Consider the following 19,534-nt stretch of genomic DNA (forward strand, 5'->3'; position numbering starts at 1 on the left):
TGCAGTGGACGGATGTTGCAAAGAATCTTAGACAGGTCTTGTAGATAGGCTGTGTGTTGAGTTTGTGTGTCGTGAGTTTGAGCTGCGTATGGGAACTCTGTCTCCAGTGCTCATTGTCTGGCAAGTTTAAAGAATCATTCTATTCCCCTTAGGCTAAAGGTGAACCTCTAATATTGTCCGCTGTCCTTAATCAGCTTCTGCCTGACTTTACACTGTTGTCCACTTCTCCAATTGAAAATTTCACCTCCTCAGTATTCAGGAGACCTGGCCTTCATCCATAAATTCACAGTTGTGGTCATCTCCTCTGAGTGATGTAAATATTAAAATAACTTACTCTGAGATACCTGTTCGTTATTCATGTAAAACTCCACTTTGTGACCATCATCCTCTTCAACATGTCCAGGTGAAGATCTTTTAAGTTGGGCTTGTTGGCTCCGTGAAAAACACCAGGTCCTCGCACTCTTTCATAACCCGACTTGTTATGTAACTGGTCTGTGTGTATACGCATGCCCAGCTTGTGTTTTTGTGTGTGAAGTATTTTTTGAGATGCCAAGGTGTACTAATATCTAATGACTGTCTTGTTTTGTGTGCTTCATACATTTTGTGCCCTATGTATTTTTATGAGCCCTCATTCTGTCCCTTCATGTTCCTTGAAGAACAAGGAGAAGCAGGCACTGTCGGCGCAGATGGCCCTGCTGATCACCGCTTATAACAGCCAAGTGGAGAGCCTGAAGAAGGAGATGGAGAAGCTGCGGGAGGATAAGAGTGAGCTGAACCGAATCGTGGCCCTCCAGGAACAGCTGCAGACTGAGCAGGGCAAGATGAAGCAGGCGGAGATCACCTGGAGCAAGGAGATGGAAGCCCTGAAACTGGTGGGTTATTGTTTGGCCCAGACAGTGTGTGAGTGCATGTCATTAGTTTGGAAAAAGTAGACCTTGCAAAGCCACTACTCTAACTGCAGGGTACTGCTACCCAGCAAGTCTTCAGCTAGGGGAAACTGCACTTACGACGATGGGCGAACTTCGTGTTGTCTTTGCAACGTGGTCGGAACAATGAATGTCTTAACCACGCATTTCTTTACCACGCATGTTGTTAGTGACATGCCTTAGGTAAAGCGGCATTGGACATTAAAGTCCAACTCTTTCTATACTGTTGTGCGGACTGGAGTTGAAATAGTAAATTAAACCGCTCTTAAGTCCAGTGCTTTTCTGGTAAATTAATTTGTGGTTAAGAAGCAGTAGTTCTGACTGCACTGTTGAGGAATGCGTGGTTTAGGCATACGTGTTTGTGTCTTACAACTTCCAGCTAGACTTGAGTCCGCCTCAACCCTTGGGCGAGGGTGGTCTTCTATGGTTGCAGCATCTGGGATCTGAGTAAGTCAGCCCATTGCTTCCAGGGAGTCTGTGTGCTCAACTGGTTCCACTTTTCACCCAAATATTCTAGGACTGGAGTTAGAATAGCGTCTATGAAATCCCTGTGTGTGCCACGCCCTTTGATGCCATAAGGGCGCTTGGGTGGTGCTTTGGCCGGAGAAAGACACATAGGCACTTGGAAGATCAGACACCGGGAACTTGGGCAGTGGACAAAGTGCGCTTGGTAAGTCAGTGACGGATCTTGCCAGTTCTAGTGAGGCATGCATGCATAGGCTGTTGACCCCCTTGTGCCCTTTCTCCGGTAAGTGACTTGGTTGGCCCATGGGCAGGTTCGGCATTGATCCTCTTGTAAATACAAGCCACTGACTCGAAGATCGGACACTTGCCCAATCTTCTTTACTTTCCAAGGTCTTATAGTGGGCTGCTTCCATTGCCTTAAAGACATCACTGTGGTGCTCAGGCCTTGAGGTAGAAGAAATGAAAAATGAAAACCTTAGCAGATTACACCAAATATTTACATGTTAGATATATGCAGAAATCCTGAGCCAGTAATGCAGCTTTTTGATATATGGAGGAAGTGTGTGTGGTGCAAGGTAAAAACTGAAGCCATTGACGAAAAATATACATAAATGCAAATACTGTCAGGATTAAATTCCTTAACAATAGCTTCATTGAAGGCATTGCATTTTCAATGGGTCTCCACCAATTCTAACAGACCAATTAAGGGTATTCAGCCACCTTTCCTTTCATGCTCCCAGAACAGTAAAGAGTGATCTTTGTGTTAGGGTGAATAGTTGTGGGGAGTGGATATCTGGGTGTACTGACCGAAGAAGACCGAAGTACACTTGAACATTGAAGGCTCACCATGATAGGCTCTTTCCAGATATGGCTTCCAGCCATGCAAGTGGCACAACTGTTGTGCTAGAGGGTGTGTAAAGCAGTTTGAGAAAAAATAAACCGGCTGGTTACATTAACAATCTGCATGAAATCCGTTTAAAAGTTGTGATCGAGCAAAGTATTAGTGGGCCGTGGAATCCACTTTCCTGGTTGGTTGGCCTGCAAGAGTCCTCATTCCAACTCAATAGCTTCAAAACATCTTTAGGTGCCTAGTGCGCTGTGTGGCCTAAGAGCATTAGGGGTTGATACATTCATCATTACCAAATTCCTCCTTTCAGAAGCTCGTCAGCTTGGAGAAAGAAAATCAGCACCTCGGGGAGGAAAAGGCCAATCTGACCCTCCAGGTCCTGGAGAAGTCTCTTAATATGGAAGGTAACTTTTCTTCTCCTAACACCCCTCCCTTACATCCTGCTTGAATCCTCCAGCCTGGCATCCTCAGTCTTGCAGCGCTGCTCACATGTGTGCTCTGAGATGGGAAACTTGCCGCAGGTAATGCAATGTTGAGAGCTTCTCTAGGTGACCTGCTATTCTTATTCCAAATGACTCTACTTCCTTTTCACATCTACTGTGCCATGCTGCAAGCGAGGGCTGGAGCAATGCCCTCAGCAGGTGAGTGATGCAGTGGCTGTCTACTAGGAGACAGTAAACTTTGGTGCTGATGGAGTGTTTTTTTCCCAGATGCTTTATTCCACTTATTGACCTTCGTATGTAGGCAGCAGTAATTGTACGGTGCAAGCTGGGCCGAGGAATGCCGAAGCGGGCGCCAAGGGTGCTGTTCAGCCCACACAGAGCTTTCTTTACCTACCGGTTAATTATCAGGGGTAGTGGTCTTTCAACAGAATCGCAGGAGGGTCGGAGGAGTTCTGTTGCTAAGGATGTTATTCCAGATCCTGCTTGTGCTGATGGAGAAGGTCTGCCTTCTGGATTGTGCTTTCTTGCTCTCGTCTCCTGATAATGTCCGGTCTCATGGTATTAGGTACTGTTTGCACGAGCATTGCATATGGTATGTGTTCTAGCTGTGTGCTGATCCTTGTCAGAGAGTTGATATTCATATGTGGCTTTGACACACCTGACCTGACTTTGTTTGCCATTTTGGGACTATTCTGCTGCGTCTGTGCAGAATGTATTTTTATGAGTGCTGTACTGTCGGATAATTATATCGTGGCGTGGTTTTTGTGTATACTTAGGCTGGTAGCATATACACATGGGGGCTATGTCTCAATATTTAATGTGCTAATTGATTCAGTAAAGATTAATTTGGAGTATGAATACATACCCTTGTTCACACTCTCACTCCTCCCCTGCCTCCCAATGGAGAAACTAAAATTACACTGGGGGCTATTGTCTCTTAACTGGTGTCGCTTTGTAAATTGTCTCTCATATGAAAGAATGCCGGTCTTCTGAAGCACAGTGCAATCATGTATTTCTTCTGCTGCATCGCTTTTCTTTATTGTAGCACCTGTTCCTTTACGGTGATTTCACTGGCTGAGGTGCATTCTTTTTGTTTTCTTAATCTATTTTTTCAAAAATTCTGTTTTCCACCATTTGACAGTGTATTTGAATTAAGGCTATTAAAGCCAGGATCTATTAATCACTATTAGAACTCCTGTCATAAGATTTTTTTATTTTTTGGGGGGAGTCTTCTGAATTGATTATTGATGGTAACCTCCATCTTCAGCCCCCACATGCCCTTTCTTTATACTTGTGTGCTGTCTGATGCTTGTATGAAATTACCTCCGTGTAATGCAGAAATAGAATGTTTGCTCAGGTGGCCTTACGCTCTGGCTCCGGCAAATGCGAGGCACCAATTTCCGTTGAGTCCATTGCAGTGGTTTTTTAACAATAAAGTCATTCTTTAACATTTTCTAAGGTATTGCGAGTTGGCGAGCTCAGGCATATCATTTCTCTCCCTTAAGCCACATTGAGTCTTTTGCACAACATCTGATCCATAAATCCAGATCTGCAAACTGTAGTGTCTGTTCTCTGTACCTCCAGGCATCCATCTAAAGTGTAGGAAAGCACCCCTTTTTGACACGTTCACCCTCACTTTTTGCCTGGTATTTGATGCAATTTTGATAAAAGGTTCCTGCTATCCAGGTCCCCAGTGCCATACCTTTTTCCCTAAAACTGTAGAATTGTTTCCCACAATTGGCAATGGTACTCATGTTACCTAGGGCATGGGATACTAAAAAAGGTCCCTAGGAGCTGCAGCATGTATTGTGCCACCCTAAGAGACCTCCCCCCCCCCCCTTCAGCACCAACATGAAACTGCCACTGCATGTTGCGTGCCATGGTGCATAGAAAAGTGTAGACCTGACATGGCACACCTGTGTGCCATGCCTTCAGACACTGCATGCAGTATAGGTAAATTACTCCAACAGCAGGCCTTACAACCCGAAGGCAGGGTGCACTTTGCTACATGTGTGGGTATAGCTGCATGGGCAGATATGCCCCTATGATGTCCAAGTCGATTCTTAGATATTACAAGTGGACAGGGAAACAATTTTAAGAACATGTGCTTGACACTGGTATTTACGACTTTCCAAGCTACATGATGACCTAACTGAACCTAGAGATGTTTGAGGGGAGAGGGGTTGGCCTAACGGCTAAGGCGCTCGACCTCGGACCTGGGGATCTGGGTTCGAGTCTCGGTAACAACCCAAAAAACCTCCTGTGATTCTGGGCAAATCACTGCCTAAAAAAAAAAATGAAAGTGTGTCCTCATGTAACGTAACTGGTGCTATGTAAAGCGCTCTGATACCTGATTCGGTTCGGGTCTAGTTCGCGCTATATAAAACTCTGCAAAAAAAAAAAAAAAAACATCTCGTATTAATAAACTCACACTGATTCCAGTGTTGGGTTTATTAAGGTGAGATCCTGCGCTCTCTGAGGGCAGAAACAATGCCTGCTGTGGCTGTAGTTATTGTCACCTCCTCCAAGCAGGATGGCTAAGTGATCAGCATATCAAGGCATGAGACTTCAAAGGTCTGTTGCCTTTGATATGGGACCCAAGGCTTCCCCAGACAGTGAACATGCCGCCCAAGGCCCAGGGCCCATTTGGCGCCAGGACAGGTGGGAAAATTAGCTAGTTAGGAGGTATGTTCCCTCTCAAACTGGTACCAGTCTTGATGTGAACACAACTTTTATAATTTCACCGTCTTAGTTTTGGTGGAGTTGGGGTTATGCCCACTTCCCACAGGAAGTGGTCATATAGGGGTTGTAGGCACCCTAAAGGTAAGTAGCCCATTGGCGAATGTCACTTCCTGTAACGCCCATAAACTGACACTAGAGACTTGGATTTGACCGATCAAGATGAAAGGACAAAGAGGAGCCCCAAGAACTGAAGACCTGCTGTGGACTTGTGGTGCCAAACCGTGCCTGCCTGCACCAATCTCAGCAATCACGACCAGTGACTCGTCCTGCAGCTGACCAGCTTGTAAGAACCCCGGGAGACTGCCACCCCTTTGCAAATTGCAAACACAACCAGATGATGGACCGAGTGCTGAAACATTTAACAACTCGCCTCAATCAAGAGACCCGGGTTGAATCCATTGTTCTTTTGCTCAGTTCGCCACCCCATTTTGGACCCAGCCATATGCAAATCCCTGCTCCTCATGGGAACATTCCAGCCCGAATTGGAATGCCAGGTCCTCCCGGGATCAAAAGCAAGCTTTCTAGGACCACAATCAGGGTATTAACCACTCATAAACTCTCACCGCTACTAACCCGACAGCACCTTTGCATCCAGACGCCCCCAGGGCAGGTAACAAGTAACCGCTGGTGATACTTTGGATCTTGGTCCCCTTTGACCCTAGGTCCCAAAGGAGACCCCCAGAAACCGACCACAAATATCTTTATGCAATATAAGACTTTTCTCCCATAGAGAAGCATTGCTGTGTAAAAACTCATTAAATTGAACTATTTATTTACCTGTAAAAATTAATAGCTGTAAAAGTTCTTACTTGATAACTAAGTTATTGGTATCAAAATGTGTATAAATGTACAACTTATTTTTGTAAGTTTCTCATTTATTCTTGAGTGGGTGTCTAATGAATTGCCTCTGTGAGTACAGCTAATGCTTAGCAGTAACCTCTGATAAGCCTAAACTGCTCGCCCAAGCTACCACAAAAGAGAACATTGTGTTAGCATTTTTGTCTCTGTAAACCAATAAGGGTTGCCTGGACTCTTTACACAGTGTAACTTGTTGTGGCCCACTATAAAAAAGAGCCAACTTCCTACAACGAAGACCTGTGGATTCTGGCTGTCCAACCAACCCTTACAGCCTCATTCCAGCCAACCGCAGCTTGTCCTCATACTTGACATTTGTTGCAAAAATCCCTGAAAGGCCTGGCTTCTAAGCAGGGCTTGGCGTCCACCTTCGACTGGAAGTCCGCAATCCAAGCCAGTCTCTTCAATTCGTGCTCTGCCAGCACTCGCTGCACAGTTGCTTGGAGGACGGAGGGAGATGCCCGTTGCATTTGATTGTAATCTGGCTTTCCAATGAAGCGAGTGCAGATGCAACTGTACTTCCGATTCATTCAGAGAGGACAAACTTTTAAAAGAGCTTCAGAACTCTCCACCGTTCTCCCAATCTGTTGTGCTGGTGCTTGGATTGGAACCTTTCCAAGGTCACAAGAATAAGGGTACCAGCACAATAGAGACTTGTTGTTAGTCATTAGAACACAGCAGGCTTCCCTTGCAGCTTAAGGCCAGAGGACAAAGCTTTACCTATCTTTTCTTTCCTGAAGGAAGCCCATATATATATATATATAGCTATTACATGTCTTCCTCTTATGCTTGAATTGAAAGTAATTTTAATGTGCATCAACCTTGCTGCTCTCTGCTTGAATGTTCCAGAGGTTAGCCACCCCCCACCAAGGCCCTATGTGTTTAAGAACAGGCTCCAAAGTCATCCCTGCTTTGATGTTGCTTTTCTTTTCTGAGGGAATATAATAAAAACTGTGATGGCTCTGAAGACTTTAAGGACACATTGGAATGAGGGGGGGGGGGGACACCAGTGACCATGTGGATCTGACTTCTACCACAGACCTCTGTACATCCATCCATATAGTTTGTTTTTGACAGTAGTGCCTTATGGGAAGGCGGGGGCGGCGTCATACTATTCATTGGATGCCACTTAAACTTTATTTCTATTTTTTAATGCCCCTCTTGAGCTATGCAGGCCTGACATAGCACACACTTGTACCTTCAAGCATAGCCTATGTCTGGGTTTGTGGTTTGCAATTTGTGAAATTTAACAGGCAGTGGTCAGTCTTTAACCTTTGCAGGACCTTGTCCTGCCCTGTAAGGAGGGGAGCTTACTCGATTATTTTTTTACTGTCTGTGAACTTTAAACTTTTGTTCCTGAAGAAGTATCTGCATCCGGACCAATGCCATCATGTCTGTGGTAAAAACCTGATGCCACTGTAGCGATACACTAGGCTTATGCACAGAAGAAGAAAAACGGATGCAAAAATGTGCCCAATCCTTTCCCCAACTCATGGTATTTAGATCCTGTCCCCCACAGCCACAATTTCCACCAGTCCGTGCTTCGAGGACACATTTTGGTGGCAGAGAATCTTCTACAAAAAAAGACGCCAGAGTATCTTGGGAAGTCTTACTCCCCCTTGAGACCCTTACGGGTGAGTAGCGCGCTATACAAATTTTGCTGATTGATTGATTGACTCCTGCTTGTCAAGGTAGCAGAAACTATCTCTTCCTTTTGACTCATTGTTAGAAGGGACCTTTGCTTAGAGTTGGATAATAACTTTGCATTGTCTAGCAGGCATTAAGAAAACAGCAAATCCCTTCCTGCAGCATCAAGTCAACATTCTCTACAAACCTGTAACACTTTTATTTTAATGACATTCTCAAGAAGTAGCTTTACCCATGTCTGAAATTCTCAAGAGGTCCATAATTTGAATTATTGCAGCCATGTGTAAATTTACAATACTAGATTAGCAAATTCTTCTTCATATCCTAACTCACGTTTCTCTTCCCCTAGACTCTGTACATGAACGTGTGTCCCTGGAGACGGAAAATCTGCAGAAGGAATTGGAGGAGGAGCGGTCTCGTTACCAGAACCTGTTGCAGGAGTACACGCGCCTTGAACAGAGCAAAGAGAACTTTAAGGATGAGGTCTACTTCCTAAAGGTGATTGGAGGAGATATTGTCCATCAGAGAAGCATTTAACCTATCACCTTCTTCCCTTTGGGTGGTGAGAAAATGGTGGAAATGTTCATGTTGTGCCACTGGCTAGTAGAGAGAGTGCAACAACGTTATATCCTGGTTGATGCAACTGCATGGGATGTAGTAGACACATCCGAATATCCACCACTGGATAAGTGGTGTAAATCTTTCCTCCATTTGGGTGAGTGGAGAACCTTAGCACAGCTCATGTTTTACATGCATAGTATGTGGAAATGGCAGTTCCTTCTGACTTGTCAGTTTCTGCTGTTGACCGATTAGATGCAAAGGATGAAAAGGTCATGCTACTTTCTCAGTACTGCCTTCATCTTAGTTAAGAGTGTTCAAACTGGTAAACTGCACTTTACTTAAAAATATGAAAAATAAATAGTAACTCTTATCATCTTGCCCTTACCTACTTGATGTATAAAAGCCTATTTTGCTATGCTATATATTCTGGTTACTGATAGCATTTTCTTACCCCTTGGGTGCCTCAGATAAGGTCAACATGGACTTTTTATTACAAGTGGGTATGCCCCTGGAAAGAGGTGTGTGTAAAAGGGGTCTTATAAATCATCTCTTATAAGCGGAAAGCTAAAAGGCGGGAATGCAAACCAGGAAGCTGGCTGTCAAATTACTTGAAAGCTTCCCATGGTGTAAAACTGCCTGCAGGTAAACAAATCTGTGACTCTGCTGTTATGCAGACTGTATTAGAGACTTTTTACTTGGGTAGTGATGGTGCAGTATTAATGCATCAGAAGACTATGAAGAGATGGAGGGAGCCCAGGTGCAATCACCTCTCCAAATGAGCAGCCTGCCCGATCAAATAGTTATCAGCCTGGTGGGAGACTAACTGCTCAGAACTTTTAAGTAGTAAAGAGACAGGTTATTGACTCTGCCAAGCTAACCGTGCAGGCATGGCATTGCAAGACATTCGAGGAGTGAGAGACTCGATGTCCAATGTAGCAACTAGTAGAATCTGGGATTGAGAAGTCAGATCACCTTCAACAGTCTGTGACCTCAGAGTATGACTTATGGCTGGAGGATAGCCCTATATTTTAAATCACATGTGGATTACTTTGTTCCTCTGAAGTGAAGACCCTGTTTCGACAGCACCCTGCTCTTTGGATTCCCCTATATTTCATGGTGATGGATCTGAGGTGATGCTGAAAATAAATCAGATGAGTTCTGTGCATCACTTGTAATTTGGCTACTTGCGAAGGCTGTTGGGGGGGGCGCGGCTAACTAACATAAGCAGGATCTCAGCCAATTCTTTAGAGAGAAGGATCAGCGCCTTAACCAAAGTTTGTCATGATTAGAAAAAATGCTTAATCTTACTATTCATTGCCGTGTTCTTTCTAGCTGCTCATTGAAGTCTCTGGAAACCCGCTTCATGGGGAGGTGACAAACAGTAGGCAATGGAAAGGTTGTTGACTAGAAGTAGAAAACGACATGTGTGCACACATTTATGTAGGAGCTTTAGGAAAGTCTGGTAACATGGTGGGCTGACTCCATGGAGACTACTCTGGGTGTCCTCCTTCCACAGCTGTTCTTGTATGAGCAGTAACACCACTGAACAGTGCGCTGGTAGGAGTAGAGTAGCTTGTCGAACAACCACTTCAATGAGTTCCTGGAGTTCTATTTGTCCTACTGAGAGCACCTGGATGGAAGGTTGAGAGCAGAGCCATGGCATATTCTAGAGTCCATAAGGGAACATTACGACTGTACGCTTTTGAGTGAAGGCAAAGTAGACCTGCTCAATGCCGACATTTGATGGTCTTCACCAGCGATAGGCATGAAAGTAGGGATTTTCTTAGATATAGTTAGTTGGATGTCTAAAAACACAGATCTTCAATGTGTGTAATCCCATAGCTGGAGGGAATGCTTGATTGTCTTAACTATATTCTTATGTGTTTGTTCTTTAGAATCCAGATCATATCAGGGATCCTTCTTCTCTGAGCACGACGTCCAGCTGTTCAATGTGGTCGTTGTTGTCCACTGATGTACCCTCTGTGGAGGTGCATGAAGCAGACCTGAACGACGAGGTAAGTAACCTGCAGAAAACAAGCTTTTATACTGGTTTGGACCACAGCGAGCAGTTGGCTTTTTGGTTCTCTGTGAATAACCAGTCTTTTAAGTATGGGTGAAACTTCCTCCTTCAATTACTCTGATCCCCTCTAAATGATTTCACTGTTTGCTTTTTCTGAATTTGCTTTTTATTTCTTTGCAAGTGCCCTTAATTGTGAAAACTTTTTTATGAGTTAGTCTGACGCACCTTTCTTGAGCTCCTTACTTTGTGAAATCTAGGTGCAGTTGTCTTTTTTTTTTTTCTGGGGCGCTTCATTACAATGATGGGGCCCATTAATGTAGTTTTGGGGCACCCAAAATTGTTTTTCTGAGCCATCTTATGTGCAGCCATTACCTATGACTGCCTCGGTCCTGTTGTCCTTTAGACAGCTGTGGAAGTGACATCTCTGGTGGCTGGCATGTCCTGCAGAAATCCTATAGTAATGTTGTCCATCGTAAACAATCTGAAAGAGACACGTTCGTGATAGATTCCTTACCTTAGAATATCCCCAGGCGTCAGACTGGATCCGGAAATTTTTGCGTAGCAGTACCCTTGCGCGTCGGTAGACGTCGTCTGCGGCTTCGCGTCTGTCGTCGGCGTCGTGGGCGCCGTGATGACGTCGTCGGAGTACTTGGACGCCGCCTCCACGTACTGACGTCTGTTCTTTTTTCCGCGCCAGCAGCGCAGATCCGGAAAAAGTGGTACCTTAGTCTTTTTTGATCGTTTCTTTTTCGAGTCTTCGACTCGGGACGGTACCGATAGGGATGCCAGGTTTTAAACCCTGTGAGGACTGCGACCGACTGATGTCGGTCACCGATCCTCACCGTCTGTGTCTCCACTCTCTCGGCGTCGACCACGACGACTGCCGGGCCCTGACTTCGAAAGCTAGGCGGGAGCGGTCCTGCAAGCGACTCTAACTCTGGCAGTCGGCCCGCGCCAGGAAAGGTCCCGAGGGACTGGTCGCGGGAGCAGAGCCATCGGAGCTCTGAGTCGACATCACTCCTCAGGGTCTCAGTCGTCAGGTAAGCACAAGAAGTCGAAGAGACGTCATCGCACTTCCGACTACCCCCGACGCGGCCGGGGGTTCAGGTGGCACTGCCCACGCGGCTCCGTCTGAGTCGCAGGCGTCGCGTCCGGCCCCATACCTCCAGTCCCTGGGCCACGCGTGACGCCAGAGGAGATCGAGCGGTTCCTCATGGCCATGAGATCGAGCGGTTCCTCATGGCCATGAGGTCCCTCACTCCCCGGACGGGCTCCGCGGCGCCTCCGGGGCCAGTGGACCCGTCTGGGGTCCCTAGCGGTTCGGGGGCTTCGACGCCGTCGAGTGCTTCGGCCCCGGCGCCGACTTCGTGCCCGGTGCCGCAGGCCCCCACTGGATCCAGGTCCGGATCGTTGCCGGTGGACTTAACGACCTCCCCGGCGCCGGTCCCTCAGGTGTCACCCCCGGCGCCGTCTTCGGGCGGCGCAGTCCCCGATGCCTCCCTCGATCCGGCGCCGCTTTCAACGCCGTTCGGAGAGTTCGTCTTCCATGAATCGGCCCCATCATTTGATCCCCCCCTGAGTACCAGGAGATGGGTGATGAGGAGTATTGGGAGGGGTATGAGGACCCTCTGACACGGGAGTGTCAGTCCCAGGAGGACTGGACAGGTGGACTTGGGGATGCCAGTGATCTGGACACTTCGCCAGTCACTGGTTTTGTCTCCCCTCCTACCGTGGCTACGGAGGAGGGGGCTACCTACAGTGTGGTGCTGACGCGGGCGGCCAAGGCCTTGGGCCTTGAACTCCCCGTTGCGGCCATGAGGACTAAGCTCCTCACTGAGGTCCTTAAACTGCAGTCCAGCTCTGCTGAGCCTCTGCTGCCATTTAATGAGGCTTTGACTGACGTTCTTGTGGGCACTTGGTCCAGGTCCGCTACAGGTTCGCCTGTAGATGGGAACGTGGCCAGACGCCACCGCCCGGCCCCGGGCGACCCTTGTTTCCTGTCCACCCACCCCACCCCTGAGAGCCTAGTGATCCAGGCCTCCAATTCCCAGACCGCATTCCCGTCGGAACCGCCTGACCGGCAATCCAAGAGGTTTAAGCAATACGGCAAGAAGGTATTCTCCTCTCTAAGTCTGGGACTGCGGTCTTCCAATACCGCATGCCTCTTGGGCCGCTACAACCACTCCCTGTGGGACAGGTCGCGGACGTGCTGCCAGAATGCCCATTGGAGGTACGGGCTAAACTCGGCCAAGCCCTTGTGGAAGGCCGAGATGCGGCACGTTATTCTTTCCGGTGTGGACAGGATACCACTGACTCACTAGGTAGAGCGATGGCAACGACGGTGGCGATTCGTCGCCACCCCTGCACTAAACTGCCCTCTCTCCACCTCTAATACTGTTAAGTCCCTTGGCATCAGTATTGACCAAAATCTCAAACTCATCCCCCACATTAAAAATGCATCCAAAAGCGCCCTTTTCACCCTTCTCCACCTCAAACTTAAACCTTTTATTCCAGCAGAAGATTTCAAACTTGTTGTCCAATCACTGATCCTCTCCAGGATCGACTATGGCAACGCCACTTTAGCTGGCACCCCTAAAATCCATCTTGCCCCAATTAAATCTGTCCTCCACCTTGCTGCTAGACTCATCTCAGATTGCAGAAAATTTGATCACATCTCCCCCATCCTCAAAAATCTCAAGTGGCTACCAATAGAAGGAAGATCCACATACAAAATTGCCTGCATCACTCCTAAAGCTCTCCACCAAAACACCCCTTCCTACCTTACAACAAAACTTCAGAAAGCAGGTTGTTCCAGACCCCTGAGGAGCACAAACTCACTTGTCCTGATCCCACCCAGACTTAAATGTCATAAGACCCAATCCTGTGTGTTCTCTGGTAACTCTCCCACAATCTGGAACTCCCTCCCAAAGGATATCCGCTGCAACCCTTCCTACCATCTCTTCAAAAAAGAACGTAAAATACTGCTTCTCAACAAATACTGGGGTATCTAATGTCTCTATTCATGTTCAAAGTATCATGATACCTAGTACTACGATAACATCCCTGGTCGCTCCTCTCTCTCCTATTATGCACTCCCTTTCCTCCTCCAATATACTCCTTCCTACTTTCTCACCCTCGCTTCTCTTCCCTTTCCATCTTTATTTATATACATTTTAATTAATTTCCATGCTTCTCCTCCGCATTAGTCATGTCTGAACTCACTATCACAATGTAACGCTTTCTTGCTTTTTTATTCTACCTCATTGTTTGTTTTGCACCTTCCTTGTAAAGCGCTCTGATACTCTCTGGTCCAGCAGCGCTATATAAAACCTTTGAAATAAATAAACGTCTCGGCTGATGTCCAGAATACACTCATGGACATGCCTTTTGATGGCCGTCGCCTTTTTGGCGACAAGGCAGACCATGCGCTTGAGTGTTTTAAGGACTCGAGGGCTACGGCCAAGTCCTTGGGGCTCTCAGCCCCGCGCCAGCAAACGGCTGCTTTTCGCCCCTTTCGTGGCCAAGGAAGGGGTGTACCCACACATGCTGCCAGCCACGCGCCGCAGGGTAATACCCAATGTGGTGGCGGCCGTGGAAACCGCCGTGGTGGTGGTCGGGGACAACGGCGAGGACAGTCCACACCTTCCCCCGCAGCATCCGCCTCAAAACCCTCCTAGTCTGTGCTTTCAGGTCCATGTGTCGCCAGTGGGGGGCAGGGTTCGCCATCACCTCCTCCACTGGCGCACTGTCACGTTGGACAGGTGGGTGCTGCAAATCGTCCGAAGGGGCTACTCCCTCCCCTTCGAGGCGACCCCTCCAGCCATGCCACCTCAGAACCATCGTGTATTGGGGGATCATTTGTGACTTCTGCAGGAGGAAGTTACGGCCCTCTTGGCCAAGGGGGCCATCGAGCTCGTTCCTGGGCCAGAAGTAGGGTGTGGTTGCTACTCCCACTACTTTCTGGTACCCAAAGGGGGCCTACACCCTATCTTGGACCTACGGAATGTCAACGGCTTCCTCCGGAAGGAGAAGTTCACAATGCTGACACTGGCTCAGGTCTTAGCTGCCCTGGACCCAGGAGACTGGATGGTAGCGTTGGACTTGCAGCACGCTTATTTCCACATTCCCGTCCTGCCGGCCCACCGGCGCTACCTGCGGTTCACGGTGGGCCACGAGCACTTTCAGTTTACCGTGCTCACCTTCAGCCTTACCAGCGCCCCACGGGTGTTCACTAAGGTGATGGCGGTGGTCGCAGCTCATCTGCGCAGGTTAGGGGTTTCAGTCTTCCCCTACCTTGACGACTGGTTGTTGAAGGCAGGCTCGCCCCAAACAGTAGTCAGCCACCTCCAGACGACAGCAAACCTCCTGCACCTCCTGGGGTTTTCCATCAATGTGCCGAAGTCACACCTGTGCCCCTCTCAAAAGCTCCTCTTCATCGGAGCGGTTCTCGGCGCAGTTTCGGGTTTATCCTCCCGAACAGCGGGTACGGGACATTCAGGCTCTGATTCCACTCTTTCAGCCTTTGTCCCGAGTTTCGGTCAGGTTGACGCTGCGGCTTCTGGGGCTGATGGCCTCCTGCATCCTTCTGGTGCATCACGCCGAGTTGGACCTGAAGTTTCAGTGGGCCCAGCATCGGGGCAACCTATCCGACCATGTCCTGATCTCGGAGGGCACTGCGAGACCGCTGCAGTGGTGGCTCACGGACCGCGATTGGGTCAGCGGCAGATCCCTCTCTTCCCCAACCGGAGCACGTAGTTGTGACGGACGCGTCCCTCCAGGGCTGGGGAGGCCACATGGGAGAGGCGGAGATCAGTGGCCTCTGGTCTCCGGCAGAGTCCCGGCTCCATATCAACATTTTGGAGATGCGGGCAATTCGTCTAGCACTGAAGGCATTCCTCCCCTCTGTTCGGGGGAGTGTAGTGCAGGTGTTCACGGACAACACCACCGCCATGTGGTACTGCAACAAACAGGGCGGGGTGGGGTCGTGGACCCTTTGCCAGGAGGCTCTGCACCTCTGGCAGTGGCTGGATCATCAGGGCGTGACCCTGGTGGTTCAACACCTGGCAGGTTCTCTGAACGCCAGGGCGGACAAACTCAGCAGTCGGTGCATGATGGATCACGAATGGCGTCTGAACTTGGACGTGGCGCAAGGCCTCTTTCAGCAGTGGGGAGCGCCTTGGTTAGATATATTCGCCACCGCAGAGAACGAGCAATGTCATCAGTTCTGCGCGTTGGAATTTCCAAGGCGGCACTCGCTCGGAGACGCTTTTCGTTGCGAGTGGAGCTGTGGTCTGTTGTACGCCTTTCCGCCTACACCACTTCTGCCCAGAGTGCAGAAGATCAAGCGCGACGGGCCCAAGTCATCCTTGTGGCTCCAGACTGGGCACGAATGTACTGGTATCCAGAGCTACTCAGTATGTCAGTCGATCCCCCGGTTCGTCTGCCTCTTCAGGAGGACCTTCTGTCGCAGCAGCAGGGGGCGGTCCTCCACCAGAACCTGTCCATTCTGTAGTAGGGGATCTCTGTGTATAGTCATAATCTAGCCCATGTGCGTGGACCCCGGAGCAATCAAAAATAATCTCTTAAGAGTGTCGAAAAATGCAGAAATGCACAGACACTTAAGAGAGAATTTAAAGACCGATAATGCAGCCTACAAAGGCTACACTGTCCAGTACTTCAACTAGAAATTCCACCAAAAAAATCCACAAAACAGCCAAGTCTGTACAGAATTCCCTTGCTTAAACAGCAAAAACCCTCTGGAATGATAGAGAGGAGGACCTGGACAGACAAGCCCCATAGGCTGCCATTATGTGGCTCAGAACAGGATACTGTGCCTTTAAGAGAACTTTCCAGAACTTCACAGTATCCCAGAATGCACTGCAGGTCCCAGTTACTTTCAGTTCTTTTTTCCGGCTCCTGCAAGCAGGACCCTGGAGCATTGAGCTCTCCCTTTTCAAGGGTTTATTGGTGTTTTTTTCACTGAAAAATCGATTTGAGTACTTTCTAAGTACTTTTGGGCTTTTCTTCTTGGTTTTTGCACTCTTTTGATGTCAAATATGCCTTCATTATTTGACAAATGCCTGGAGTGCTCCAGGACGATGGCTAAGTCAGACCCTCATGAGGTGTGTATCCTCTGCCTGCCCTCTTCCCATGTTCCAGAGGAGTGTGGGATCTGTAAAGGCTTCTCTGGCAGGACCCTGAAGGACAGAATGAAGATCAGACTTCAGGGCCTCGAGGAAAGAAGGCTGAAGGCTCAAGGTGGGTCTGGTGGGGCTTCATCTGCCCATGCTGAGGCCTCTGGGGGGGCTCCCCAGGGGCAGGAAGTCCAGCAAACGTCCACAGTCTCCGTCGGGGTCGGTAGCACTGACCACGACGTCGGAAGGAAGGTCCACGGCCGGTTCCCAGTCTCCCCAGGGCTCTGCGTCGAGAACATCGCCCGTCGAGGGACTTGCACAGGCCGCCGTCAAACCCAGTGACGGTTTAATCGTCGTTGTCTTCGACGTCGAGTGATCGGCGTCGATGGGCCCGGCGTCGGCGCTCGTCGTCGAGGCGACACCGCCGTCGGCGAACAGGACATTGTCGTCGTCGAGGGGATCCTCGTCGTCGAGACCGCCGTCGAGGCGGAAGAGATCTCCGTCGAGGCGGTCGAAATCTCCGTCGAGGCGGTCGAAATCTCCGTCGAGGCGGTCGAAATCTCCGTCGAGGCGGTCGAAATCTCCGTCGAGGCGGTCGAAATCTCCGTCGAGGCGGTCGAGATCTCCGTCGAGGTCGCCGTCGAGGCGGACGAGGTCGCCGTCGAGGCGGACGAGGTCGCCGTCGAGGCGGACGAGGTCGCCGTCGAGGCGGACGAGGTCGCCGTCGAGGCGGACGAGGTCGCCGTCGAGGCGGTCGGGGTCGCCGTCGAGGCATGGAAGACTGTCGACGCCGAAGGGGCGCTCGACGTCGAGGGACCTGCGCTCGTCGTCTGAACACCATTCTTCGACGTTGAGGGGTCGTGCTGACAGGCCTAGGACTGTGGGGAGGCTCCCCTCAGTCCGGGAAGGATGGCGGGTCACCGGGATCGGTGTACTCGGAGGTGTATACTCTGAAGAAGTCTTACACCTCCGCCTCCGTTGCCAAGAGGTCTACCTCCGAGGGCTCCAACCCCTCCTCCGTTGCCTCCTCTGCCTCCGCTTCCAACAGGACCACAGACCCCTGTGCCTGTCAAGCCTCCACCGGTTCTACCGAGGTCTGTCTCGTTGCCCAGGCTTCCGACCCCTCCCAAGAAGACTCCTAGGTCTAAGGAACCGCCTAAGCCAAAGACGTCCGCCCCGGGGAAACCGGCAGAACGTCCCAGGCCCAGGAGATCGAGGTCTCACTCCCGGAGGAGAGAAAGATCGAGGAGCAGGCACAGGTCCTCCACTAGATCCAGGCGTCGCCATAGGAAGCATAGGTCCAGGTCCCGTTCAACCTCTAGGACCCGTTCCTATTCACCTACTTTGTCAGACTCCCCGGAGACTAGGGTGTCTCCGATCGATGACATTGGTACGTTCCAGGAGGTTCTCCTGAGGGGGGCTGCGAAGTTGGGTATCACGGTGACGGCTCCTACACCTACGACGTCCGTGATATTCGAGACTTTGCACAAGAAGCACCTGTCTCGCCCTCTACTGCCGTTGGTGCCAGGACTGGTTGAGCCTGCGGAAGAGCTTTTTCTTACGCCGGCGGTGGTGAAAGCCGCTCCCTCCAGACTTCTGAAGAAGTACAGGGCACCTGACTCTGACCCGGCCTTCCTACGGCTGGATCCAGTGCCCGATTCGGTGATAGTGACGGCGGCCAGGAAGCTGCATTCTACCTCCCCGACCTCCACCGTGCCTCCGGATAAGGAGAGCCGCTGGATTGATTCGGCTGGAAGGAAGGCGTGTGGGACTTCTTCCACAACTATGAAGGCTTCCAGCGACTCGGCGTTACTGGGGCGGTACGACCGTGCGCTGTGGGATTCCATGGAACAGTTCGCGGACCTTGTCCCGCGTGACAGGAAAGAGGACTTCATGGAAATCGTCAAGGAAGGGATGCTGGTCTCGAACCAGGCCATCAGCGCCGCGGTGGATATCTCCCTGTTGGCCGCACATGGATACTGCCACGGTATCAATCAACGCCGCCATGCTTGGCTCAGGCTTACGTCGCTCAAGCCTGAGGCGCAACAGCGAGTGGCCAATCTGCCGTTTTCCGGGAGACTCTCTTCGGGAAACATGCAGACGACGAAATGGCCCGAATGAAGGCCGAGGCTGAAACCCTGACGGCTGTGGGCTTGGAGAAGCCCAAAGACCAGAAACCCTACCGCCAGTTCCAACGACGGTTCGGCTCGCAGGGGAAAGGAAGAGGGCAGTCTTCGGGGCAACAACAGCAGCAATTCCGAAGACCCTTCCAAAAACGTCAGAGGGGTAGAGGTGGACAGCAGTCCTCTACCGCGAACAAGGGCCCGGCCGGGTCTCGACCCTGAGCGGTTACTTGCCCTTCGTCCGTTACCTGCTCCGGTGGGGGGGAAGCGTTCAATTTTTTCTGGCAGAGTGGAGAAATATTACTCAGGACAAGTGGGTGCTGAATATTGTTTGCAATGGATACAGTCTTTGGTTCACCAGCCCGCCTCCATCGATTCCTCCGGTCAGCTCGCAGTATCAGCTGCACGAGCTCCAGGCGGAGGCCGATATCCTGTTAAAGAAAAGGGCGATAGAAGACGTACCTCTGTCTCAAAGAGGAAGAGGTCTGTACTCCCGGTTCTTTCTGGTCCGCAAGAAGGACAAGAACGAGTTCAGGCCCATTCTGGACTTGCGACAGGCAAACAAGTGGATTCGCAGAGAAATTTTGCATGCTGTTGCATCAGATTTATCCTCAGCTGCAACAGGGGGACTGGCTTTGCGCCATAGACCTACAGGATGCATACTTCCATGTGCCCATTGCACACAAACACAGTAAGTTCCTGCGATTTCAAGTCTGCACCAATCACTATCAGTACACGGTACTTCCGTTCGGGCTGAAGTCTGCGCCCAGG

At 49.9% G+C, this 19,534-nt stretch overlaps 1 protein-coding gene across 1 annotated transcript in view; it reads left to right on the forward strand.

The window, feature by feature from the left end:
• The window catches only part of LOC144799704 (unconventional myosin-Vb-like), a 186,949-nt gene that overhangs the window by 130,855 nt on the left and 36,560 nt on the right, over positions 1-19,534 (forward strand). Inside the window, exons 22-25 of the mRNA XM_078671204.1 lie at positions 657-872; positions 2,549-2,642; positions 8,275-8,423; positions 10,382-10,501. Coding sequence (XP_078527330.1) covers positions 657-872; positions 2,549-2,642; positions 8,275-8,423; positions 10,382-10,501 — 579 coding nt within the window. The remainder of the gene's footprint in view (positions 1-656; positions 873-2,548; positions 2,643-8,274; positions 8,424-10,381; positions 10,502-19,534) is intronic.

Source organism: Lissotriton helveticus, chromosome 12 (assembly GCF_964261635.1).
Source record: "Lissotriton helveticus chromosome 12, aLisHel1.1, whole genome shotgun sequence".
In the NCBI taxonomy this organism is placed as follows: Eukaryota; Metazoa; Chordata; class Amphibia; order Caudata; family Salamandridae; genus Lissotriton; species Lissotriton helveticus.